The sequence below is a fragment of the Hydra vulgaris genome, chromosome 12, assembly GCF_038396675.1.
Source record: "Hydra vulgaris chromosome 12, alternate assembly HydraT2T_AEP".
Taxonomy (NCBI): Eukaryota; Metazoa; Cnidaria; class Hydrozoa; order Anthoathecata; family Hydridae; genus Hydra; species Hydra vulgaris.
Window position 1 is genome coordinate 30492974 of NC_088931.1, and position 27791 is coordinate 30520764.

At 29.4% G+C, this 27791-nt stretch overlaps 1 protein-coding gene across 1 annotated transcript in view; it reads left to right on the plus strand.

Annotated features, from left to right (window-relative positions):
• LOC100197001 (FHIP family protein v1g243165) overlaps positions 1–27791 on the plus strand; it is an 86077-nt gene that overhangs the window by 44850 nt on the left and 13436 nt on the right. The window contains exons 5-6 of the mRNA XM_065812888.1: positions 22813–22892; positions 23907–24636. Of these exons, the coding sequence (XP_065668960.1) occupies positions 22813–22892; positions 23907–24636 (810 nt within the window). The remainder of the gene's footprint in view (positions 1–22812; positions 22893–23906; positions 24637–27791) is intronic.

A 27791-nucleotide genomic window follows, 5' to 3' on the forward strand; every position in this document is an offset into this window, starting at 1 on the left:
TCTTCGATGGAGAATGTACAAAGCTGTTTTGGTCTGTTTTGAGGCGTCGCTGAGATTTACATCTTTCATTGCCAATTTAAAGGCATGGCAAGTAGAGCATGTGTCTGTAGCAGGATGACCAATGCCAAGATTAAAATTATACATAAAAATTGCATAGTAAAAATGATATTTCACAATCAACTAATTTTGATCTTTATTTCTAGGTAAAGTTTATGGATTAGTTTAATATTTAAGTCAGAAGAGAGATATTTTCGATGTGGAGAACCCTTTCGTCCATAGTGACTAGCTCTACAAGTAAATGTCTGAATATGTTTTTTTACAGCATCTCTCTTATTTGCATAGGCCATTAACTTTCTGTTTTCTCCTCGTTTTTCAAGTCTGATTGTCCCATGCTGGAACCAGTGATTGGCAATCCTTAACACTCTATCTGACTTTATTGCTAAAAAAAGAAAAAGAAAATATATATTTTTTAAATAAATGAAACCAATAATATTCTTTAAATCAGAAATATACTATTACAATAAGAAACAAATCTGAAAAGTAATAATGGTTGTTCATGAACTTGTATAAATATTTCTTATTTTTGTCTGGAGTCTGAAGCTTATTCTTATTTTTATATAAGAGAACTCTATTTTATAATGAAGTAAAAAGAAGACAATTGTTGATTTTAACATTAATATTAATTTTACAAAATTGACTTCATGAATACAAATTATTTGGTTTTATTTTATTAATAATGTTATAGGCGAATTCAAATAATTATCCTTTTTACAATCTGGCTATAAAACTGCCTGTAATTAAATGGTGGTTAGACTTTTTGATGGCATTATATTCTAAGCTGGTTAAATGTCTATCATACAAAAGCAGTATACTTTATGGTGCACTTACACAACGCAGAACAAAATGAGGCCTGAAAAACTTGTAACGTAATTCCAAGAAGTACTTGATAGTGATACGTCTTAACTTTTTCCTGACATCATCTTTTACTCTGGCTTTTTTAACAGTGTCTACTTCAAGTATAACCAAAATTGCTGAATCTTGTGATACTTTGTCTGAGTGCTGATAAAAGTTAGAATGAATTGTTTACAGGTTCTATGGTGTTATTTCTCGTGCCTAAAAATCCAAATGTGTTTAAAACTTACTTATTTATCTTCTTTTTATAGCATTCAATAACAATATTATTTTTATTTTTTCAAATTTCAAAAACTAATACAAAATTTGATAATCAAATTTGCTAGAAAATTTAAACGTCAAAATCGTTTAATTTTAAATGAAACAATTTTTTCTTTTTAAAGAAGAGCGTTCCTAACCTAACCTTATGTTTTGTACTACAAAAAAAAAAGCATAATTAGTTTGCAAAAATAAACTATATAAAAATAAGTATCGTTATGAAATAAATCCATAAAAAGAACATAAAATACAAAAATACTTTTTAACTTATTTAAAGAATGTGTCTTTTTAATTAGTTATTTTCTTATCATTAAATAATGTTATTTAAACCCACTTTGCAAAAGCTCATTATATGATTACACAACAAAGAAGGAATCTTTCCTCCACTAGAATAAAGAAATTGTTTGTTTTTTTTTCGTTTCGAGCAACGTATTTTTCTTTTACGCGGATTAGGAGACAGGAGAACACTTTCATCTAAACCATCGTAGTCCGCCATTTTACACGAGTTGATAACAACTTAAGTTGATAAAATTAGCTGCACTTGCGCAAAAGTGACTTATACTTGCCGTGGATTGGTAAAAACAAATACAGCAATTTAATAATAAATAAGAAACTCCAAACCGTGTTTTGAAAATAAAATCATTTTTAAACATTGAAAAATATAGTATTATATCTTATTGAAAAAATATTCAGATACAAAAAGTCTTAAGTTCTTGTATACTTAAAAGTAACCATAAGTTCTCTCCTTTTTTTAAAAAATGACGCTAACCGCATTTTGAAAATAAACTCTTCATTTATATATATATAAATATATATATATATATATATATATATATATATATATATATATATATATATATATATATATATATATATATATATTGGTAATGATGGTAGTGGCAAAGCGCTCACTTCATAAGTGAGAGGTTACAAGTTTGATCCCCACCATGTCCCTGGTAGTACCGCGCTCAACTTGTTTCTCCGCACAGTGGCTTTGTTTGTCAAGGTTTGTTTTTCAGAGTTATATAGTTGAGAGAGGGTTATAACCACTATTAAATAGCCTCCTCATCTTTAGTGGCCTTCTCGGCCTTGAGGAGGTGAATAACAAATATATATATATATATTTATATGTATATATATATATATATATATATATATATATATATATATATATATATATATATATATATATATATATATATATATATACAACTTTGGCCAAAAGTTTGCAGGATGACCAATGCCAAAATGTGTCGTTTCCTTCAAAAATGCAAGAACACCCTTGCATTTTTGAAGGAAACGACACATTTTGTGTAATAACACCCTTGCATTTTTGAAAGAAACGACACATTTTGTGTAGTAACATAGCAACATATTTTATATAACTACCATAACAATACGAAATTAATCTACAGTCAGTAGGTCATTAAAAATCCACAGTTAGTATTTGTATATTGTCCTCGACTCTTCAGAACAGCTTCTATACGCCTGGGCATTGAGGTCACCAAATTCTCACAATACTGCTGACTCACTTCTGTCACCTATACACGCTTTATATATACCTCTATTAGATTTGTTATTATTTATATATACCTCTATTAGATCCTTTTCTGACGTCGGTTCTTGCTCAGCAACCTTTTGTTTAATTAAGGTCCACATATTTTCAATGGGATTGAGGTCTAGGCTTGATCCAGGCCATGGACCTAAGACCTCAATACAGGCCCTTCAAATGAGACGATCAGCTGATAATGAAGTTACATGTGGTCTTCCAGATCTTTTGCGTGAATCCAGTGTACCCAACTCTGTTGCTCTAGCGATCTCTTTGATGACTGCCGATCGGGACACCCCCAGAATGTCTGAAATTCTCTTTTTAGAGAAGTTTTGCTGGTGGAGCATCATAATTTGCGCACATTTCGCGACTGACAACTCTTTTCCATGTGCCATTAGAAGATTATGGGTCGGAATATCTGCAAACACACCCAGAACAAAATCGTGAATTGCTAATATTTACTAATATTTAATTAACTATTAAGTAAAACAAGGTAAATTGAACATAAAAATCAACCTTTGCTCCTTCAAAAATATAATTTATAGTTTCTACCTGTTTGAAATGATTCCAAAATATGGACGTAAAATAAAGTCCTATTTAGAGTCCAAAAATAGAAATTTCTAACCTGTAAAGCGTGTTAGCAGACGTCTGCACATGCTTGTGAATCGATTTAAGAACGTAAACAAGTCAGACACTGCATAAGAAATTTATAGCTTTACACATTTATAACTTTACACATTGGTTGTGTGTCTCTCATAATGAACAACGGCTGATACTGAAATCAATGGTACATTGATTGTATAAGCTATAAATGTCTTTGTATTCAAGTGTAAGATAGGAAACACTGCTCATTCTGTAGCTTGTCTTCTATATTTCAACAACTGACACTAATTAGTGCAAATTATGTCCAAAGGCCCAAAATGCAAGGGTGTTCCAAACACCTTTGCATTTTGGGCCTTTGGACATAATTCCAGTGGAAAAAGGGCACCTTTTCCAATTATTTGAGTTATGTCCCCTACTATATAACCATAAGCCTGAAGGTTAGCAAAATAGTAAAATCCAACCCAAAAAAGGCCTATGTAATGCTGCAAAAACACCCAAAGAAAAATACAGTAAGAACAAACATAGCGACTTTCAAAGACAAAAGTGGAAATGTGTGTCATGTGCCTTTTTTTCCCTGTAGTCTTCATATATATATATATATATATATATATATATATATATATATATATATATATATATATATATATATATATATATATATATATATATATATATATATATATATATATATATATATATATATATATATACACACACAGTATCGGACAAAACGAGTGCAACCAAATGATGCTAATTTAGTTTCTTTATATAAAAGTGCTGCATTTTTTCAATTTAGAGAAATAACTATGTAACTGTTTAGGGACAAAGTTCTTCAAGTTTTATTCATCACAAAGTTCATTATTTGTACACGAAAATTAATAAATTAATCAAAAGTATTAAAAAAAGTTGATTTCCTTCTGGACAAAACAAGTGCAACTCGACAAAATGTTGACCAAGCTGTATTTCGCTATCAATATTTCGTGGCGAATTCTTTGTTGTCGATCACAGCCTTGCATCTTCGAAGCATAGATTCGATCAGGTGATCAATGAAACTTTGTGGAATCGCTGCCCACTCCTTTTGGATTTGTTCAAACAGTTGATCCTTATTACGAACACCTTCACGATTAACTCTGCGGTTGATGATCTCCCACAGGTTCTCAATAGGGTTGAGATCCGAAAATTGAGGCAGCCAATCCATCACTGATAGGTGGTTGTCTTGAAACCACTGCTTGACTACTTTTGCAGTGTGTTTCGGATCGTTGTCTTGCTGAAAAACCCATTTTATTGGCATATTCCATTCAGCATGAGGTAACATAACATCTTTCAGGATATTTTTATACATGAAACGGTCCATTATTCCATCGTTTCGATGTGTTGGACCTAGACCGTTAGCAGAAAAACACCCCCAGACCATTGCATTGCCTCCACTATGCTTCACGGTCTTATGGCAGTAACGTAAATCAAGGCGTTTTTCGGCCGGTTGACGTATACAGCAAAAGCCATCGCTCCCAATTATGTTGAACTTCGATTCATCACTGAACAGGACAGTTCGCCATTTCTGCACATTCCAGTCAATATGAGATGTAGCAAACAGGAGTCTTTTCTTCTGGTTTTTTAGTGAAATCAGCGGTTTCTTTGCAGGGCGTCGAGAAAACAATCCGGCTTCAACAGCACGTCGTCTGATTGTTCGGTCCGATACAGGCAGCTCTAATTGCTTTTGTATCTCGACTGATGATATCCAGGTATCCTTCTTGATGGATCTGACAATCATAGAATCCTCTCTAGAAGTGGTGGAACGCGGTCTTCCACCTTTGTTATCTGCTGCCAACTTCCCCATAGAACGATATTTGGAACATAGTCTTGATACAGTCGTTTTTTCATGCTATATTTATCACAAATACTTTTTTGTGGCATTCCACTTATGTAATCGCCAATAATTTTCTTTCTTAGTTCCAATCTAAGACTGTCGGGAGCCATTTCTGCACTTGAAGTCATAAAAATAATAAAAATTAATAATAACGCTTCTCAAGGCTTACCGTGTTACATTTACCTTGTGATGATACAATAATGCTCTGTGTAACACAACGTCTTGGTTGGGTGTGGATTGATGTAATGAAACACTTGTTGTATTTCACTTCTTGTATTGATGTTCTTCGATAAAACACTTTGATAAAACTCACTTCGATAAACTGTCTTGATAATACTGACTGATTGACTCCCATATACTGACTGAATTACATGTCGATTTACATGTTTCTTATATAGTAAAATGAACCTGTGTGAACCTGTTCTGGAAGATTCTAGATGATTCTTTTCAATGCTTCTGGAAGCTTCTGGATGTGACTGGATGCTTCTGAATGTTTCTGGATATTTCTGGATGCTACTGGATGCTTCCAGATGCTTCTTCTGGAAACTTCTGGAAGCTTCTGCATGCTTCTGGAAACTTTTGGATACTTCCTTTAATTATTAAAAAACTTCTGTGACGTTGACACGGACCAGACTTAAGAAAATGAAACAAACCAAAAAAGTTGCACTTGTTTTGTCCGCTGCAAAATGGCACTTGTCAACGAAATTCTGCCTGTGTGCTGTCACCTGTCAGCTGATTGCTCATGTCATGGCATGCTATGACCCCAGACTCCCGAACTGTTTGTATATATATGTATATATATATGTATATATATATATATATATATATATATATATATATATATATATATATACATATATATATATATATATATATGTATATATATATATATATATATATATATGTATATATATATATATATATATATATATATATATATATATATATATATATATATATATATATATATATATATATATATATATATATATATATATATATATATATATATATACAGTGGTGGTCAAATTATTAGACTAAATGCAATTTTTGATGCATTTGTAAAATTTATTCATAAATAATGCAACATTTTTACTTTAAAACATTACAAAAAATTAGAAAAGTTAAGAAGCGAAATATTTTATTGTAAAAAAGCACAAACTGGAACTGTTTAAATATAAAAACAATTAAATACAATGCAAAATTAGGACTCGATATTCAAATGCCAAGATGACTTAAAATTTGCATTAATAAGACTAAGTTAAAATTACAATAAAAATGCAAAAAGTAACAATAGAAAATGAAATAAATTACAATGGCAATGAAAGTTCGAATAGTTGAAACATGTCAGTTAATATTTTGTATGGTTTCCCTAATTTTTAAGCAGTGCCTGGACCCCTGAAGGCATCCTATGAATAAGTTTCCGGCAATGCTTACGGATTTCGTTGTCATGATGCCAGACATTGATCAAAGCCTCAGTCAGTTCCATCTTGTTTTTTGGTTTCATCCCTCCTACTCTTCTTTTGACAATCTCCCACAGGTTCTCAATGGGGTTCATGTTAGGTGAATTACCTGGCTACTGCAGAAGCTTAATGTGGTTGTCAGCTAAGTATTTCTTGACTGTCTTCGCAGTGTGACAAGGTGCTCCATCTTGCATAAAAGTGAACGATCTCTGTCGACACCATTAGCCAAGTTGACCTAGCAGTTGTGTCTCAAGCACCTTCTTGTATTGAACTTGTTTATTGAACTTCTTGTATTGAACTTGTATATTGTTGAAGGCACCATGAATCAAGGTTCATGGTGCCTTCAACAATATACAGTTGTCCAGGCACATGAATAGAGATAACTTTTTTTGTTTTGTGGTTATAACCCTCTCTCAACTCTATAACTCCGAAACACGAACCTTGACAAACAAGGCCGCTGCGCGGAGAAACAAGTTGAGCGCGGTACTACCAGGGACGTGGTGGGGATCAAACTCGAAACCTCTCGCTTTTAAAAAGAGCGCTTTACCACTACACCACTACTGCATAACTGACCAGACCATGACATATGTTGGGTGCTTTTCTGTCTCTGCAACACAGTCAGGATAAAATTCTTCACCGGGTCTCCTACGTACATAGACTGCTTTCTCATCCATGATGTAAAAGGATGATTCATCACTGAAACACACCTGACTCCAATCATTTTCAGTGAAATTCTTGTGTTGCTTTCCCCATGCCAAACATTTCATGCCAAACTATCATTGCCGGAGTCAGCTTTGGTTTTCTAAATGGCCGTCAAGCTTGAAAACCATTCACAACTAATTGTCTTCTGACTGTTCTGATACTCACATGTACATTACTTTTTTGTAATTCTTTCTGCAACATCTTGCTTCTTGCTTTATGATTTCTTATACAGCATTTAATAAAGTACCTGTTGTCTTGCACAGACATTGATTTTTTTCTGCCACAATTACCAACACGGTTGCCTCGTAATTTTTCACCAGTGTGCATCGTCTTCTTCATTCTCGATACCAATTTCTAACTTATTCCAACATTTTTAGCAATCTCCTTTTGTGTGAGTGATGTCTCTTGTAGATAAACCTCAACTCTGGCTAATTTTGTCGGTGACAAGTCAGCAGCTTTTCCCATCTATTAAAAGGACATAAAATACTTTATTAATTAAACATGTTTCTTCATTTTTAATGTAGAAAATAAAAATAAATAAAAGATTGACCTTAATGTAATGTCAAGCAACTCTTATTAATGTATATTTTCCTTTAATTTCTGCTCATAAACATCAAACAAATAAGAAAATACTGACCTCTAACAGATAGCAGGTGACCAAATTTTAATATTCAATTTAATACAGTTTTAATACATTATTAATACATAAATTTATTTAATACAGTTAAAATTTTCAATAAAATCTTGAGCAAAAATAAAAATAAATTGCACTTATTATCACTTAAGCAACATTGGGCTATACATATTTTTTTCTATAAATTGAATTTTTTTTGAGATTTAGTAACTCTTCCTGATGATCCAGCAATAGTGAAACTTAAAGTTGAAGAAAAAAGTTAGGTAAGTGTTTTTTACTAATTTATATACATATATATATATATATATATATATATATATATATATATATATATATATATATATATACACATATATTCATATATATATATACATATATATGTATATATGTTCATATATATGTGTATATATATGTATAAATATATATGTGTATATATATATTTTTGTATAAACACACACATATATATAAATATATATATACATATATATGTATATATATACATATATGTATATATATGCACATATATATGTATATATTATATATATATACATATATATTATATATATATATATACACATGTATATATTATATATACTCATGTATGTATATATGTGTGTATATAATATACATATACAAGGCTCAATATAACATTTGGACATCACCACTTCCCTCCCCCAGACTTTTTTTGAGATCTGATTTATGGGGGCAACCAACAATTGTTCATTTTTACTAAAAAAATCAACAATAGTTTGTTGTCCTCCTCTAGCAGGTCTCAAGAATGGTCTGAGCGGTAGCGATATCCAACTGTTAAATTGAGCTCTGATATATACATATATAAGTGTGTATATATATATATATATATACACATATATATATATACATATATATGTATATACTATATATACACATATACGGGGTCCCATGCTGGAGCCTTCTGCGGGCCCCCTCTTTAATGGTTGTGCAAACAAAAAGGAAAAAGAAAATTATTTCTTTGGCAAAATGTTGTTGCGTTTCCAATCAATTCTAAAATTTCTAAGAAATTGCGATCATGAACTTCCCAAATTGTTGTACTTTCTTCTTGAAATGCTAAACCTCTTGATGATAAAAATAATATGATCTATAATCCATTTCATGATTGCTCCCTACTTATTTGTGTCAGATTATATTTAGAGGTATACGTGTTTGTCTATTCCATTTCTTTTTAATGACTCCAAATGGACTTTTAAAATCAAATATTGTTTTTGATGTTCAGCAATGTTTTTATAATTGGGCAAAACATCATACAAATTATTAGGATGGTATTTTTCTAGGGGAAAATCCTATACTGGATAAACTGCTCAAGTCGTTGTTATTTTTACCACAAAAAATACGGCATGGTTGACCATAACATTTTTCTATTGTTATACTCCACGCTAACCATTCACATAGAGAAGTAATCTTGTGTTCGTTTATGTTTCATTTTTGTAAACATCAAAGGTTTATAAAACTTTCTTCTTGCAAATTGGTAAATTTTTATAAATCTTATTAATTTTTTCAAAGCTGTAAGAAGTTACTATACATTGGCGCTGATCATCTGAAACAAATTAGGGCCATATACTAGAGTCATCAAAAGCAGATTTTTTAATTAGATTTCTGATTGTAATCTAGTAAAAAAATCTCAGATTCATTGATTAGATTAGAATTAGAAGAATCATCTGAATTTAATTATTTTTCTGCTGGACAATCTTTAGGCTTTTCTCTCATGCCTTGTTCTCCAGAAGCAATGGACCATGTGCATTTCCTTTTTCTGATTTTTTAACTGATAAACCTATTTAAATATGATCTTCAGCTCTGACATCAATGCTTAAATATGATCTTCAGCTCTGACATCAATGCTACATTTTACACTCTCTACATTCCTTACCCTAACCATTAAAGGGCTGTTCATTTTCAGATTGTTAAAATTTGGTAATTAATCGACCACCACGGAATTCTTTTGATTTTACCTCATTTGAGGTTATTCTCTTTTGAGTTTCAAACTTATGTTTTGTAACTTATGTTTGTAATTTAAATTTGGTTTTGTTTTTACAAATTTTTTTAATAAGATATGTTTTGTAAGAACAAAACATATCAAAAGTTTAAATTTGATATAAAAAGAACAAAACATATTTTTTTTTTAAACAAATGTTTATTATTTACAAATACTATATGTGTATAAAATAACAAAACAAAATGTAAAAATATATATATATACATATATGATATCTGGCTATATATAATCTGTGTATTATATCATAAAAATAATAGTATTATATCATAAAAATAAAACAGTATATATGTAAAACAATAATTGTGCCAATTTAGAACAGTACACAATTAAGTGAAAAAAATTAAATAACAAGCAAGTTTGCATATAGGATAATTTTCTAACTGTTCCAACCTTATCATTAAAGCGCAAGAAAAATTCAATAGTATAGATTATTAATAGGATGTGATACAGAACTACCATGGCCCATTTTATGGGTCCTGACCGTTTGTATTTTATTAAAAAATAATTTAAATAATCTTGAGTCAATAAAACAATGTATTAAAAACAGAGCTTTAATAGTAGGGGGTCTATATTTTTTAATTATTTTTGAATTCTATATTTTTTGTTTAGCCGGTTATTCTTAAATAATTTTTTTAGAAAAGTTCTAAAAAAAATTCGTTTTTTACTATTTTTTTGTGGTTGACCTTCTACTTCTATTTTTAAAATTTTAAAGATATTAACAAAATTAAAAACTAGAAATTGCGTGTAAAGTTATGCAACTTTATGTTAAAGTTAATGCAATTTAAATTTTGATTAGATAACTTTGAATTAAAATGAATAAAAGTTGCATTTAAACAAAAATCTAGCGTAAAATTTGCTTTTGATTTACTTCGCTAGAAAATACTTTGCTATTAAATTTTGTAAACTAAATTTAGATACCAATTAAAATGAAAAATATTGCAACAAGGAGTAACTACTAAGGGTTGTTTTTGTACTTGTCTTTAATGAAGTCAACAATAAATTATCTTTTGGAAATTTTCATTACACTGTAGTCATAGAAGCAGTTCGTATTAAAAAACTTGAACGACTGTATCATTCTTGCAAGTATAGTTTTGCAAAATTTAGGTATATTTTTTTCAACAGAAAATAAGAAAATATTATGGGTTTGGAAAAAGATGCAATAATGGAAAAACTGATGTATTACATTTTTAATCAAGTTTTTGCAATTTTATAAAACAATTACAAATAACATTGAGCTTAAGCGTCAGCGTGGGGCTCATTGTCATCAATTACAAAAATTCCTTGTGGTAATATACTTAAATATCCAAGCCATTGTGAAATCAAGATTAGGTAAAAATCTAAAAATTTAAAATACAGTTGGAACCAGTAACAGAAACAACTGAGACAAAGAGGGTTAGCAAAAAAAGAACTGTGAGCTTTACATTAGGCACTCAAGAGAAATTATATCTTAGGTTGTTTTAAATCACAAGGCAGCCCTTTTATTTGTGAATCAGATATCAATAAATATATTGAAAAAGAGCAAGATCTGTTAAATGTCAAAAACAATTGTTGAATGGGATTTTTATTTTAGTAATACAATAGATCATTGCAGCAAAGGTCCACTTTATTAAAATCATAATTGTTAATAAAAATACAAAAAAATGCTGTCTTATGTCTTCAGAAGAATAAGCTAATGGTTTAAAGTTTCTACCTGGAAAGTCCTCACAACAATCTACAATCCCCTATGATGACTTTTTTTTAGTTGTTAAAGTGCTCCAAGAAGAACTTTGTCTAATCACAAAGCACTGTGGCACTTAAACTAGGAAGTTTACACCTCCTTCTTTAGTAATGTTGCTTATCTGGTCAGAGCCGACACGGAACCTCAGACCTCTTGATTCTGAGAAAAAAACTCCATTCACTGCACCACAGCTGCTATGAAGGTATTTCAGATTTTCACTAGTAATTGTTCCAAATTGTTCTTTATATGGACTAGTTTCATGTAAATGCCTTATAATTATATTTAATTTTTTGTTGTAATGATAACTATACATAATGGTTACATATTTTGTTGATAAAATGAAAATAAAGAATATTTACTGCGGATTCTTTTTTGATAATAGTAATGGTTTCATTTAATTTAATAATTGATTGTTTTGTCAAAATCATCACTTTTATTGAAGTAGAAGGATAAATATTTATATTAAATAACTCCTTCCCCCTTTTATAAGTTAAAGATGACCTAGAACTTACTAAAACTTACTTAGTAAAACAATAAAAAGCGAAATAAAAAAAATTAAATATGAAAAATTACATCCTGCTTTATTTTACTCTATAAAACTTTGAATGTAGTTCTTGATCACAATAAATGCGTAGAACAACTACAGTCCAAAGTATATAGCAAACAACAATCCAAAAAGTCAAACAACTCAACAAGGTTACATAAACAACACAAAAAAATAAAACTTTAAATATATAACATTTATTTAATGCAAATAGATATGAAAATAAAAAAAAGGTTGCAAATTTTTTTATTAAAATAAACAAAAAATTAAACAAAAAACTTTCTATCAAAATTCTTTTCAGCGAAACTAACAACCTTCTTAAAAAAACAATCTCTTAAAAAACATTCTTTTAAATTTATACAAATAGGTAAGCATCATAGTATTAATACAAAAATTAAAAAATTTTATAAAAATAAAACATCTTACGAATCTGTTCCACTAATTTTTTTTTTTATTATACTTGGTACATTCTAGTTATTTTTTTATTTAAATATAAACAAATAGTATAAAGATAACTAATAAAATTTTTCCTGTTATTTTCATCTCATTTTTCATCTTATTATTATTATTATATAATGAACTAAATAAATTGTAAGTTTAAAACAAAATTGACACCGTAATAGATGGTTTAATACAATACAAAAAAAATCGTTTAAGCAGATATTTACAGATTTATAAAAATTCAAGAGTACCGCATGGTTAAAAATTTGAAATGAAATAATATTAAGCCAAGTGTGATAAATCTCTGTTAAAAAGCTCATGTCAAACCATGCGCAAATGAGTAATGACACCAGCATTAAGTTCTTCATAAAAATGTTATAGGATTATTAATATTATAATAATAGGTAATAAACCTAAAACTATACTTTAAAAGAAACCATAAAGTATTAAACATCCAACACTGTGGGACTAGACTGCGCCTTCGTTTTTGTGAAACATTGTGATAACCACAAACTACCTTATTGACAACAAAGATAATAAAATTATATTTAATTTATTTTTAAATTATATTTAATTATATTTAATTGTAATTAAAATCATTAATTTTAATTTTTTGCACTTTTACATGTACCTATAAGAGTGCAAAAAAGAAATTGCAAAAGTTAGAAATTAAATGTGTTGAAATGTATTTTAACTGAATGTAAATTAAATGTAATTTAACTAAACATTAATAATACAAAAAATGTATATTTTAATAAAAGTAGTTAAGAAAATTCAAAATACGTTATGAGTATTTCACTTGACTATTGTTTATTAGCTAGTTCAGACTGAAAATTAATAAAATTGGTAAGAAGATTTTTTTCCTTCACTATTTATCATGTTTCAAAATATGCAAAAAATGATTTTTTTGTCATTTTTGATCTTTGTTTTCATTTGAAGCTGTGAATATCCCATAGTTTTTTTGTTGTTGTTATAAATCTTCACCTTTTTTTTTTTTTTTTTTTTTTTTTTAAACATCTTCATAAACATTTTTTAAACATCATATTGTAATAACGATTGGCTGAAAAAAATTGAGTTTTATCTGAATTAAAGTTCACCAGCCACTGTGAGCCCCATGCTGTAATAGAAGTGAGATCCTTTTCAAGTTCAAATGCTCCCTCCAAGCAATCAGAGGGTGTTGGTTTCTTATCATGACAAGAATAAATGGTAGTATCATCAGCAAATAATGCCACCTTAGATGTGAGAATATGTGGAAGATCGTTAATGTAAATTTAAAAAAGTATAGGGCCAAGGATAGAACCTTGAGGAACCCCTGAAGGTAAAGAATAAGAAGAAGAGTGCTGTCCATCAAAGACAACTTTTATACTATGATTGGAAAGGAAGGATTTAGTAATCTTAAAGATGTTGCCAGATACACCATAAGAAGAAAGCTTATGGAGAAGACCAGCATGCCAAACTTTATCAAAAGCTTTTGAAATGTCAAGAGCAATGGCCTTAACCTCTCCACCTTTATCTAATGCACAATAAAACCTATCAGTTATTACTGTTAGCAAATCAGCTGTAGAACGAGAAGATCGAAATCCATATTGATGGTCAGAAAGTAAGTTATTAGATTCAAGATGAGAGATTAAGTGTTTGTTAATTAAAGACTCAAAAACCTTGCTTATGATAGGAAGAAGACTAATGGGGCGGTAGTTAGACGAATCAGATCGCTCTCCAGACTTTTTGAAGATAGGGATAACAGATGCCGCTTTCCAGCAGGCTGGAAAACAAGACCCTGATAAGCACTTGTTAAATAGTTTTGAGAGTATAGACGACAGCTCCAGAGAACACTTCTGCAAGACAATAACAGGTATGTTGTCCGGGCCACAAGCTGTAGAAGAGTCTAGGCAGGAAATCACTTTAGATACAGATACTGAAGTGATATGAATGTCAAGCAATGGATCAACCTGTTTTTTGGCAATATCAGGTAGAATGCAACTAGTGGAATCAAAAGATGATATTGATGAAAAGTTTTTAGCAAACAATTCAGCTTTGTCTTTAGGTGAGCTGACTAAGTCTGAACCATACAAGAGAGGTGGAATTAAAGATTTGCCCTTATTATTGATATTATTAAAGATTCTCCAGAAGTGAGAGCCATATTTTTGAGATGATATACGAGATTTCATGACCTGAGAATAGTGGGTTTTGGCGTTAGACAAAACTTTTTTACAATTGTTTCTAGCAGTAATAAACAGACGTCTGTTTTCTGGAGAATTGTTTTGCGGATAAATATGGAAGTAACGGTTTCGATTGGCAATCGCAGCAGCACAGCGTGAGGAAAACCATGTAGGAGAGTGAGGCTTGACCTGGAATTGTCGAGAGGGAACAAAAGATTCAATGCCAGCCTGAATCCACGAAGTTATGTAAGAAGCACATTTGTTTACAGGAAGACAAAAGATTTCTACCCAAGGGCCATCACGAAGAAAATCACGGAAAGAATCCCAGTCAGCTTTACTGTAGTTGTAAGAGGTTCTATAATAGGGGGATTCAGGTAATGAAGAAGAATGAGATATTAATTTTAAAGAGATGAAACTGTGATCAGAAAAACCTAAGGGGGAATGTGGAGAAACTGAGCACTGACTAGGATCAGAAACAAGACATAAGTCAAGTAGAGAAGGTAAATGATTCGGGTTGTCAGGAAAGCGAGTTGGAAAGTTGACTATTTGAGTTAAGGATTGAGAAAGGCAAAAGTTGTGGGCTTTAATGCCTGTAGAATCACTGACACTAGAGCCAAGCCATTCAGAATGGTGAGCAATAAAGTCACCGACAACAACAATATTAGCTGATAGATAAAGAGAGAGGGCTTGGTCAATATGATCAGAAATAACATCAAAAAGAGTGCAATCTTGAGATGAAGGAGAGCGATATATAACAAAGAGAAAGGCAATAGAGTGAAGTGGTGCTAAACGAAAGCACATGAAAGAATAGTCTGTGGATTCAAATCTAGTTTCATGACAAATGGGTGACAATTCTTACAAATGTAAATGCCCAGGCCAAGCATGTGACTATTGGAGTCTTTACGAATTAAAGGAAGATAACCATCAACACTAAGATCACAATATGAGACAGCCGAACTCAAATTAGTCTCACAAAGAGCAAGTAGGTCTGGTGAACTTTGTAAGAGATAAGACTCAACAGAAGAAAAGTTACTTCGAAGGTCACGTATATTAGTGAATGATAGGTTTAGAGAACTTGGTGATGATGATGGTTTTTTGTGTTTTATAGTTTTTGTGACTTGATTCATTTTTAAATTAGATTGAAGAACTTGACTTAAAGCATAGATAGTACTCAGAACTCTCTTTAATAGCCCAAGCAATTGCCTCATTACTACTAATAAACTCTAAGCCGTAACAAAGGGTTCCAAATGTGGCCTCCGCAATGCACACCAAAAGTACAAATAGGGACACCATCCATGCGCAACATGGCACTGTTAATACTTTGATACTTTTCAGCTGTTGATGGAATCAGCCTCTCTGAGAGCTACCACAGAGTTCGGGAAACCTGACTACCAGCCGGCCTCAGAACCATAAAACTGAGTTTTAGAGCAGTACCCTCATTAGGATATAATAGAATGAGTTGCCTAGTAATAAAAACAGAGACACAAGCAAAACCCATGCATTGAGTCAAGAAGATTCAAACTGGAAGATTAAACTGGAAACAATGTATTAAAAATACATCTGCGCCAGCCTAATAGATAAAGAAGGGGTGTGAGGCTGGTCAACAGATAGAATCTGTTTACCCTTTAAGTCTTTGCCTAGGAGGCCTTCTACAAGACAGTAGCCGGGTGCATTTAACATCTGCCCAAGATGAGTATTTTTATCGAGACACCATCTCTAGCCTTTATTCAACCAAGAGCCCCAAGGCAGGGGGTGTTTTAAGTCGGAGTTGGCATCTCCTAGCCTTTGTCTAGAAAGGCGTATCCCACAAGGCAGCAGGACATGAAGCAGATTGGGACATGAAGAACAGGACAAGGCGCAGGACATGAAGTATATACCTAGTTAAGTACCTAAAAGTATATAAAAACACCTATGAGGAAGTAAAGGCTTAGCCGCAAAATCCAACTCAGAAGTTAGAAGAAGTAATCACTGTGGTGATTAATTGGAGTTAGAGGACTTATTTTACATAAGATGTCATCTAAATATACCATGCTATCTTTTGATAAGGCCATTGATAACAATTTTTTCCAAATGAAACACTTTTCATACAGTCAATTAAAGTACCATCTTTAGTTATCTGAAAATATTTAAACACAAAAGTTATGGATAAATGAAACTTAATTTTTATAATAAATAATCATTTAAGTTTTAATATTGTTTTTGATGTAAAGTTAGCTTTTTACTTAGTTTTATGTATTATAAGTTTTTGGATTATTATTATTTTTACCTCTGCAACAACTCCTAAATATCATTGGTTTTTGTGAACAGCTGCTATCCAAGTATCTTTCAACCATATAAAAGAAAGTTTGGTTGCAAGTTTATGTATTTCTTCTTGAAAATTCTTGGCTTCTTCTTTTTCAACTTTATAGTTATTGTCTTCTTCATTAGTCGGAGCAGTTAATTTTCCAATTCTTAATATTTTACTCCATCTAGAGAACAAAGATCTTATTTGTTGGCTTAAAACAAACTCATTAGCTGTTTGATATTTTCTTATCACTGTGTTTACATCTGCTGGTGTCATCTTGTTTCCTGTATTTTCTCTATTTATGAAGTATTCATAAAGAAGTTTATTCAGCTTAATGTAAAAACAAAATGTCTTTCTTGTTGGAAATGCCCAACCTAATTTATGGAACTTTTGAGAATATGTTGTTTATTGGGGTAGGCATGATGCAGCTGTAGAATTAGAATGAACTTGCAAAGTTGTTTTCAACTTTTCAGTATAAATTTTTTTTACTTTATCTAAAAAAGAAGATTGTTCAGATCTTTTGTGCTGTTGTCAGCATATGCTCTTCTAACTCAATAATAGTTTCAAAAGATTCAATACCAGTCTCCTGGCAAAAACGTTGTGTATTTAAACCAGTTTTTGCCAGTCTCCTGGCAAAAACGTTGTGTATTTAAACAACAAAAATCTTATCTTCTTTTTTTCCACTCAGGGTTTTTCGCTTAAAGTTTCCTTTAGTACTAATGAATGGAACAAGCAATTTAATTGATGGTTCAACTGAAAGGTTGTTGTAAATCACTTTAACTCCATCTTCAATTTCATAGTATTGCCACAAAGTCGTGTAGTTTTCTTGGAACTCATAGGAGTAGTAGTTGCTTACATTTGGAATTTTAGGACCAGTTAAATAAACATTCTCAATTTTTCCTACACTAACCACACCATTTTTGACGCCATAACCATTCAATGCTTTTGCAACATCTACTGTTGTTACTTTATCATTGCCAGCATATATATAACTTCTTAGTATTGTTTTAGCGGATGCACTTTCCCTATTGAATTGGTCTTTTCCTCAGCAAGGCTCATTAAGTTGTACTGTAGAAGTTTAAAGTTTTTATTTTTGAGAGCTTGTACATAAATTCAACTGAAAAGTTAGCATTATCCAATTTTGCAAAAATATTTACTATTTCTGGCTCGTCTAGGCGAAATTAGAAACTGATTTTGCAATAGAGATAACAGAGCAAAAACCTTCATTGCAGCGATATAAAATTGTTTATAACTAAAAATATGCAAAAAAGATTTATTATAATATAAAATAATAATACTCAAAATTATACTCAGGTAACATATTCGCAGTAAAAATTATATTAAAAAGATATGATAGAGTAACAAGGAAACATACTGCATTTAAGCGCTTATAAATAAATATAGAAGCACCTAGAAAACATCTATACTATTTATGTTATTTTTTCTGAACTATTGCAATACCCCATAGGTATTTTTTATAAATAAGGTAGATTAAAGTTCAATGCAAGATTTTTTAAATTGAAGTTTACAGTGAACCCAGGGCTTTAACTATAATCAACGTGCACAATCAATGTGTCAAAAGATTAGAATTTTGTTTTTGAGTTGGATTTTGCGGCTAAGCCTTTACTTCCCCATAGGTGTTTTTATACTTTTAGGTACTTAACTAGGTAAAAATTTGTTATAACAAAAAAAAAGTTATGGGATATTCGCAGCTTTGAATGAAAACAAAGATCAAAAATGACATAAAAATCATTTTCTGCATATTTTGAAGCATGATATTTAGTCAAGGAAAAAAAAATTCTTTACCAATTTTATTAATTTTTGGCCTGAACTAGCCAATAAACAATAATCTAGTGAAATACTCATTGTAACGTATTTACTTTTTTTTTTTTTTTTTTTTGAGTATAAAAATACCTTCAACACTATTTGGTCAATATTTTAAAAAATTTAGTTAAACTTTGACATCTAATATCTATAGAACCAATTAATATTTTTTGAAAAATTTTGGAATCGAGCTTCTAATATGAATAGTAACAACATATTAAAAAATTATCAATTTTGAAGAAAGTCACTTTTGTTGTGTAATTTTAAGAGGGGTTACAATCTGTTAGAAGGAGGGATTAAAAACGTGTGATTTAATTTATGACAGTCCCTATGCAAAAATATTATTTACAATTATAACGATGTGTATAGAAGGGAATGTCAAACGTATATTAAATTTGAAATTTAAAAAAAAAATAATTTAGGGTGTAATTATGAAATAACTTTTGCAGTACTAAAAAGCCAAGTAAATATTAGAAGAGTTAGTTTTTGAATTAGATTTGTATGAATTTAATATATTTATATACAGATTTGTTAGTCCTTGGCCTTGACCTTGCCTTAAAGCCCAAAATTAGGCCCTTGACCTTAGTCTTGGCTTTCAAGCTGTTGGCCTTGGCCGTAAAAATCTTGTCCTTAATTGGTTTGGCCTTCTACCTTTTCTTTAAGAATTCAGAACTTTCTTTCGTGTTTGCATTTTAAAAATTTTACTACAGTTGATTTTTTTACAAGAGTTATCTTTATTTACTTGGAAGCTTTAGAACTTAATTTTGTGTTTTTTGTCATAGTTTAAATTGCCATTTTTGACTAGCCATTTTGAAGCAATAATCAAGAACATGATTGGTTAATGAGAATTTATTACATCTATATATTAAGTCACATGATATATCTTAACATTTTTATTAGTTAAAACATTTTAAAATTTAAAAAAAGATTTAAACACATGATTTTTCTTAAAATTAAGAACAGAATTTTAAAAGTTTAATATCAAATAACTAATAACAAAATATATTTAAATAAAAGATATTAATACTAGTTGTTAACATTAAGCACAAAAGTTAACATTAAGCACAAAAATACATAAAATTAAAGAATTAAAAGTTTTAATTCCTTATTTTTGTGTATTGATGACTTCGTTGAATTCTGCACATAACCTTGGTCTATTTTCACAACATGTGAAATAGAGCGAGGTTATGTGCAGGCTAGGCCTTGGCTTGTAACATTTGACCTTGGTCTTGCTACTTTTGGCCTTGTTTATAACTCTGTTTATATACAACATTTAGAAAGAACACATTATGGACAATAATATTTCACTAAAATTAGGCTTTAACATTAACAATTCCATTATGTTTTTTTAATTTAAGATTTAGAGCATTATCTATTTGCTCTACTATAAACTATAAAGCTGTTTTGTGTTGGGTGTGAATAACGAAGTTAGATACTTCAATAAGAGGATATATTACCTTCTCTTTATCCTTTCTTTTTTTTCATTCAACATGCGAAATTTGGCTTCAGGATTTGATCAATAAGTTTAGAGTGAGACAATATCAAAGTTCAGTGTAGGTATTTTTGAGGATCTTATGTTTGCATAATCTAGCTCTAAAATTGCTCTATTTAATCTTCATATAATATTGAGAAATAAGGAGGAACTTAAAATGGATACTTGATCCACAAACTTAGCAAAAATGTTTTAGGTTTTTTTTAAATATCACATTTTAAGCTATATTAACTTAAAGCCAAATGATTGTATAATCAGTTGCTGTGGTAATTAACATTAAAGTTCTTGATGAATTTAAAATGTTATAACTGGTCATGTCATAACTGGACATGTCATAGGGAATTTTAATCAAAGGATCAGTTTGACACTTATTTCCAATTTTTTGATCATTTTATTTGATTAATTTTGCTAATAGTTTGCCTATGGGTACTGTAAATCTATCCTTGGAGTTTGTAGGTCCATCATGATCTGATTTTTCAAATGATTTAACAATGGTTAGTTTCTTTTTGTTGTCTACCTTATCAGTTTGATGCAATGAGTATCATGTATCAAACTGATAAGGTATAAACTCGATATGTAGCTTGACTTTTCTCCAACCTTAACTCTTTTAGATCTAAGCCAGACTAAATCAAGTTGTGACATCCTAATTTCTCCAGAACAAATGCCTAAAATGTGAACTTCAGCAGAACAAAATATTATTCACCTTGTATGAAGCATTTCTTATTATCCACTCTTCATACCTTGTATATTGTATGAAGCATTTTCATCAGTGCAAAGTAATATGTTCCATGTGCATTTTGTTATATCCAATTATTACCTTACCTTGCCACAATTTGAAAGTTTTTTCTTTTTAATTAGAAATGTCTCTAAACTTATTCCAGGCAGGTAAATTTTTATCTAACAGTATTTTTAGAAATATGACTAAAACAGGGTTCTTAAACAAAGTATTAGGACTGTTGTTTTAATACCATGTGTGCCAATACCACAGGTATTTCTTTTATCTGACATCTCATGCAAAAAACATAAAACTTTATTGTTAACACTGCTAATTGGCACCAAGGTTTCTTTTATAAATTAAAATTGATTTAAACAATCAATTTTAATTGATAAAAGAAACCTCGGCTACACTTAAATTTGTTTTCTATTTGAAATTGAAGACTTGTCTTTCAAGACTATCAGAAAGAAGAAATTTTTGCTGAATAAGTACACCTTTTCTCAGTACATCTTTAAGTGTGGGAAACTCAGTTGGCAGCCGATCTTTTCCTACTCGAAGATGTTGAAAATAGTTGTAGAGGAATGTCAAGTTTTAATTTTACACTTTCCATAAATATTTTGTTTCACAGTAAGACAAAAAAACATTTTAGTACCACAAAAAACTATTTGTCAAGTTCTAAAACCACAAGAAGTTTGTAGAACCACAAAAAATTTGTAGAAACCACAAGAATTTTGTAATAACCACAAGAAATTTGTAAAACCACAAGAAATTATTTTTATTGAAAAATAAAGACAATAATAAAGTTTTGTTTAAGTTATGTTGTAAATATGTTGCTTTTATTATTTTTTATTTACATCTTTCAATTTAATTCTTACATTTTTTATATTTTATGTTTTTTAGTTTAATAGTTCTTGACCTAGCCCTAACCAAATTATTCTTTTTTTTTTTTAAATATATTTGACCTTCCCTAATTTACATATTTACTTCCCTAATAAAATTATTCCCAATATCTTTTTTTTTCCCTTTTTTTTTTTTTAATTTTTAATATTACCTTCCCAATTTACATTTATATATATTACAATTGTTCATTTCATAATGTAAGGAAAATGATTGGAAAGAAATTTAAAAGGAAATCTAGGCTGTTATAAAATTATTGTTGTCATCTTTAAAGAAAGCTCAAGTTAATGAACCTTTAGAGAGAAAAAATAACTATAACCTTTAAACTATTTTCAGTTTGATAAAATAATCGAACCTTGTTTGCTGTATATCACTGCACAAGGTTCATTGATTTTCATTAAATAATAATGGATACAACTAATAACCATTATTATTTTTAAATTTTTATAATAAAATTTTTTGCAACTAATATGGGTCTCAAAATGGCATAAATTGGTGTAAAAAATTTTTTTAAATTTATAATTATGGTATTACAGTGGTATTAAAATGTTTATGTATAAACAAATTTAAAAAAAACTTTATTGTAAGTTGTATGGTACACTGCACAATAAACTTATAAAGTATATTGTATACTGGTGTTACCTTGTTAGGCATTCATTAAATATTGCTTTAGCATTCATTTATGCATTTGTTTTAATATTTTAAGTGTTTTTTTGTTTTAGCTTGCAATGGTTACCATACGATTGTTTCAAACTATGTTTGATTTAAATTGTGAAGATGTACTGTTTGACTTGATTCTTAAGTATTATATTATTTATTTTTTGTAAGAAATAACTTAAAATTTTTTAAAATACTCATGTATATTTTAGCATTGTTAATATCTTGTATTTAAAGATAAAGTTATTTAAGTTTATAAAGATGGTTGTTTTTTCTTTCACTTAAGTGGTGAAAGAATTAACAAACAATTTTCTCCATTAGTAAATTTATAACTAGTACAGGAAAAAGTGCTGGCATGTATCTTTTTATTAGGCTGGTACGCACAGTTTTATTACAGTAGTATTTTTTAGAGTACCATATCCGCATATAATTTAATAATAAAGGCATATTTTGATGATCAGATTGATAAATTATTTTAGGGTTTTTTACTGCAAAATATAGATATTAAACATCACTTTTAAAGCAAAATATATATTTTTCCCTGTTTCATCTTTTTTAAATACAGCCTTTTATGTAAAGCTTATTTAAATGCTGAGTCAGCATAAAATTTATCCTAACTTATGACAAAATTAGCTATTTCTTCATTTTAAGTAGTTAAGTTAATTTTCAAGTCTTTTTGAGGTCATTAATAAGTTAAAATTTTCTACGGTGGGCACATGGTGTGAAAACCTATTCCATAGAAATGGGGCAGGTTTTCCTAGTTTTCATAAACCCTATCAGGGCCTATTCTAGAAAAAAAAATTGGGGTACGGTACCCCCTCGTTCTGGCGAACTTTAGCAGAAAAAAAAGGTCCTCAAATTTTCATTTGGCCGACACCCAAATTAGCGCCCAAATACGGTCAAGGCTTTCGAAAATGGTCAAGGCTAGCACCTGCCTATACATATAAATTAGCAAGATCCCCAAAATGGGTTGCCATTATTTTGGTTTTTCTGCTGATTTGACATGTAATGACCTTATTTTATCTTTTATAATCTTAGTAGTTCATATTTTCTGTGCAGTTAATATATTGTATCTTTAACTTAACCTAATATTATTAAATATAGATTTTTTTTTTTATTTCTTTTTTTGTTATTAATCTTGTTTGCTAATCATTTCTAGGTATTTACTTCCATGCAATCATATTCTGCCAAACCAAAAACGTATCATTAAAGAGATGGATTTTTATTGTAAGAGTGCCATCATGTTTTTGTACTTAATACCAGCCTCGTGCATTGAGGCAAAAAAAGAAGACGAAGAAGTCAGCCCTCTTTTACCTCATAAGAGCTCACATAGTTCTACGTTAATGGAAAATAAAACTGACAATAGCTTACAAGTCAAAAAAAAGTTTAGTTTAGGAAGCAATGCTAGTCAAAATAGTATTTTATCTAAAGATACCTATTCTTCCCTAGACACCCAGACATTTGACTTGATGGAATATTTAGCAGATGCTAGAAAAGTAATAATGGAATGTAAAAGAGCTTGTAAGTGCTGGTCTAATGCTTATGATGGAATGGATGTTATAATTGATAATTACAGTGAACAGTCTTCTTATACTAGCAACATGGTACGAACTAAGTCAACTATTTCAACCAAAACAAGTCGAAGTTCTACAAATATTTCTATAAATGGAGAAGAAATGTGTCTTGGAGATGCTAGAGCAGAATGTATTGGTCCATTTCTAAATGCTTTGTTTGACAAACTGGAAAAGATGGCAGAAAATAGTTTTTACTTAAATCTTTGTTTAACAAGTTTAGTAACACGACTGGCCTGTTATCCTCAACCATTGCTTAGATCCTTTCTTCTTAATTCCAATCTTGTTATTCAACCGGGTGTTCGGTCTTTATCACAAGTAAGTTGTTTTGTAAGGTTTTTTTGTTTTAAATTTATTTTAAATATTTTGTTTCACTCTTTATTGCACTGCAATCTGTGTGGTATATAATAAAGGAAGGCAAAACGCTTGGTATACTATTAAAAATGCAAAATGAGAAGTTTTATAAATTTTTTTGGTAAGTTAAAAATAGCTCACTCTCATATAAATAAATTATTTTATGGAAAAATGGACTTTAAGGACGTTATATATATAAGTTTCCATATATATATATATTTGTATGTATGTATGTATGTATGTATGTATGTATGTATGTATGTATGTTTGCACATACATACATACATACATACATACATACATACATACATACATACATACATACATACATACATACATACATACATACATACATACATACAAATATATATATGGGCAATTCCGCAAGAAAGAGGAAAAATAAAATGCAAAAAAGTTATTAAAACACATACTAAACTCCATGACTTTTTTTTTAACTATTCAAAAATACTTTTAAGCAAAAAAGTTATTTAAAAAAAATCATTTTTTTATACCATGGCATGGTTTTAATGTTGTAAAGGTTGTATAAACATGTTTTGACACTTATTTACAGTCCTACTGCATAGGGTTACAAATCATGTTGAATATTCATAATTGAGAACTTTAATGTTATTGCATTTTTTTAACATGATATATATGGTTGTTAATAATCATTTATACTTTTTGTCATTGATTGCGTCGTTTTGTTGTTTTTAAGCATTGGATCTTTTGCTACGATTGTCATGGTTATGACCATCACAACAGAAAAAACATAAAAATACTTGTAAAACTTCAAGTAAAAATTATGAAACTCAGCATATAATAACATCAATATGTGCTAAATACGCACAACAAATGATTTTTTTTTTTAACCATGCTGTTTGCTGCACTAAGTCTGACAAAGTTGTCTTGTATAGAAGTGGTAAAAAGTAAGCGTTACGACTGTCACGCTATGTTGAAATAACTTTTGAAAAAAGTTGAAGACTTTAATGCTGTAACTTTTAAATACTAAATTATGTGATAGTATTTCACATTTCTGAAAAGTTTCAAGTTATTTATATTTTTGGTTTATTTTTAATAGCTCAAAGAGTGTCAAATGTTACAAGTACCACTCTTGCGGAATTGCCCACACACACACACACACACACACACACATATATATATATACATATATATATATATACACACAGAGTTGTTAATCCTCTCCCTTGCCTTAAGGCCAAAAATTAAGGCCTTGGCCTTGAAGCAGATGGCCTGGAAAATTTTGGTCTTGGCCTTAATTGGTTTGGCTTGGCCTTCCACCTTTTCTTTAAGAATTCAGAACTTTCTAATGAACTTTTTAATGAGAATTTATCACATCTATATATTAAGTCACATGATATATCCTAACATTTTTTATTAGTTAAAACATTTCAAAATTTAAAAAAATATTTAAATGCATGATTTTTTCTTAAAATTAAAACAGAATTTTAAAGGTTTAATATCTAATAACTTATAACAAAATATCTGTAATAATTACTAATAATAGTGATAGTTAATGGTTAACAACTGATAACAAAATATATTTAGTTAAAAGATATTAATACTAGTTGTTAACATTAAGCACAAAAATACATAAAATTAAATAATTAAAATTTTTAATTCTTTATTTTTATGTATTGATGACTTCGTTGAATTCTGCACATAACCTTGGTCTAATTTCACAACATGTGATTTTATTGATACAGCACTTGCTACCTACAGTTTTTCTAATAATTGGCTTTAAAGGAAGGCCAAAATTTAAGTCTTTGGTCTTGAAAATATTTGCGTAGGGTTGGCCTTTAAAATTTATGTATATATATATAAAATACAACTTCTTTCTCTGTGCCTTGTTTTTCAAGGTTCATGTTTCGGAGTTATAGAGTTGAGAGATAGTTACAACCACAATTAAGTAACCTCCTCGTCTGTAGTGGTCTTCTGGGCCTTGGAGAGGTGAATTAACAAAAATATATATATATATATATATCAGGCCTTGTTACGAGATTTCGCTGCGTAGCGAAAACGCGTAGTGCATTTCTAAGTAACTCAACTCAGCAAATATATTTTGCATCGTTAGAAGTTATATTGCGTCACTAGCGTCTTTTCAAGTACCGCATTGTAATTAAAGTTATTTTATTAACGCGTTAAAAATCATACAAACAGTTTTTTTTTTCTCACTATAACAAAAGTTACAAATAAAATCTAAGTTCTTATTAAAAAAATCATTTTTATTATTTTTTTCAAATATGAACTAAATTTTATTTTAAAAAAAATATTTTTTTCATGAAACGTAAAATATTTGTTTATTTTCTTATGATTTTATATTTGGTTTTTGGTTATTTTATTAACTGTTAATACATTTTTTCTTATTTAATTTGTGAACTCTTTTTAATAATGTTTTTTAACAATAAAGAGTTTTTTTTTTGTTATTTATCAGTTACCGATAACATATTCGTGATCATAATTTATTTTCATAAATTAAATGAACGTCATTAAAACTTTACGTTATTGAATTAACAATAAACAAAATATCTTATTAATAAAATATTTACATCAAAATAAATCGTGCATTTTTTAAACTTATTATGACTAAAAATAATTTTTATATTTAAAAGGAATTTATATATTTAATTCCTTAAGATAAAACTTAAAATACTTTTTTTTTTTAACTAATTTTTAATAACAAAAAAAAAATTATTAAACAAACTGTTTCTTTAACAAAAAAATCTATTATTTTACAATTGCGGTTAAATGCTTTTACTTACGACTTTATTTCTTCTGAATAAACGTCACGTTAACGGTAATCAAAAGATAATTTAAATATTCTAAAAGATATAAGTTTTTGCGTAGCGCAAAACTGCTGAACGCGTACGCAAATCGCCTTTTCGCAAGCAAAATGCGAGCTGCGTAGCGCTTCTTAACAAGGCCTGATATATATATATATATATATGGATGTATGTATGTATATATATATATATGTATATATGTATATATGTGTTTATATATATATATATATATATATATATATATATATATATATATATATATATATATATATATATATAAACACATATATACATATACATATATATATACATACATAC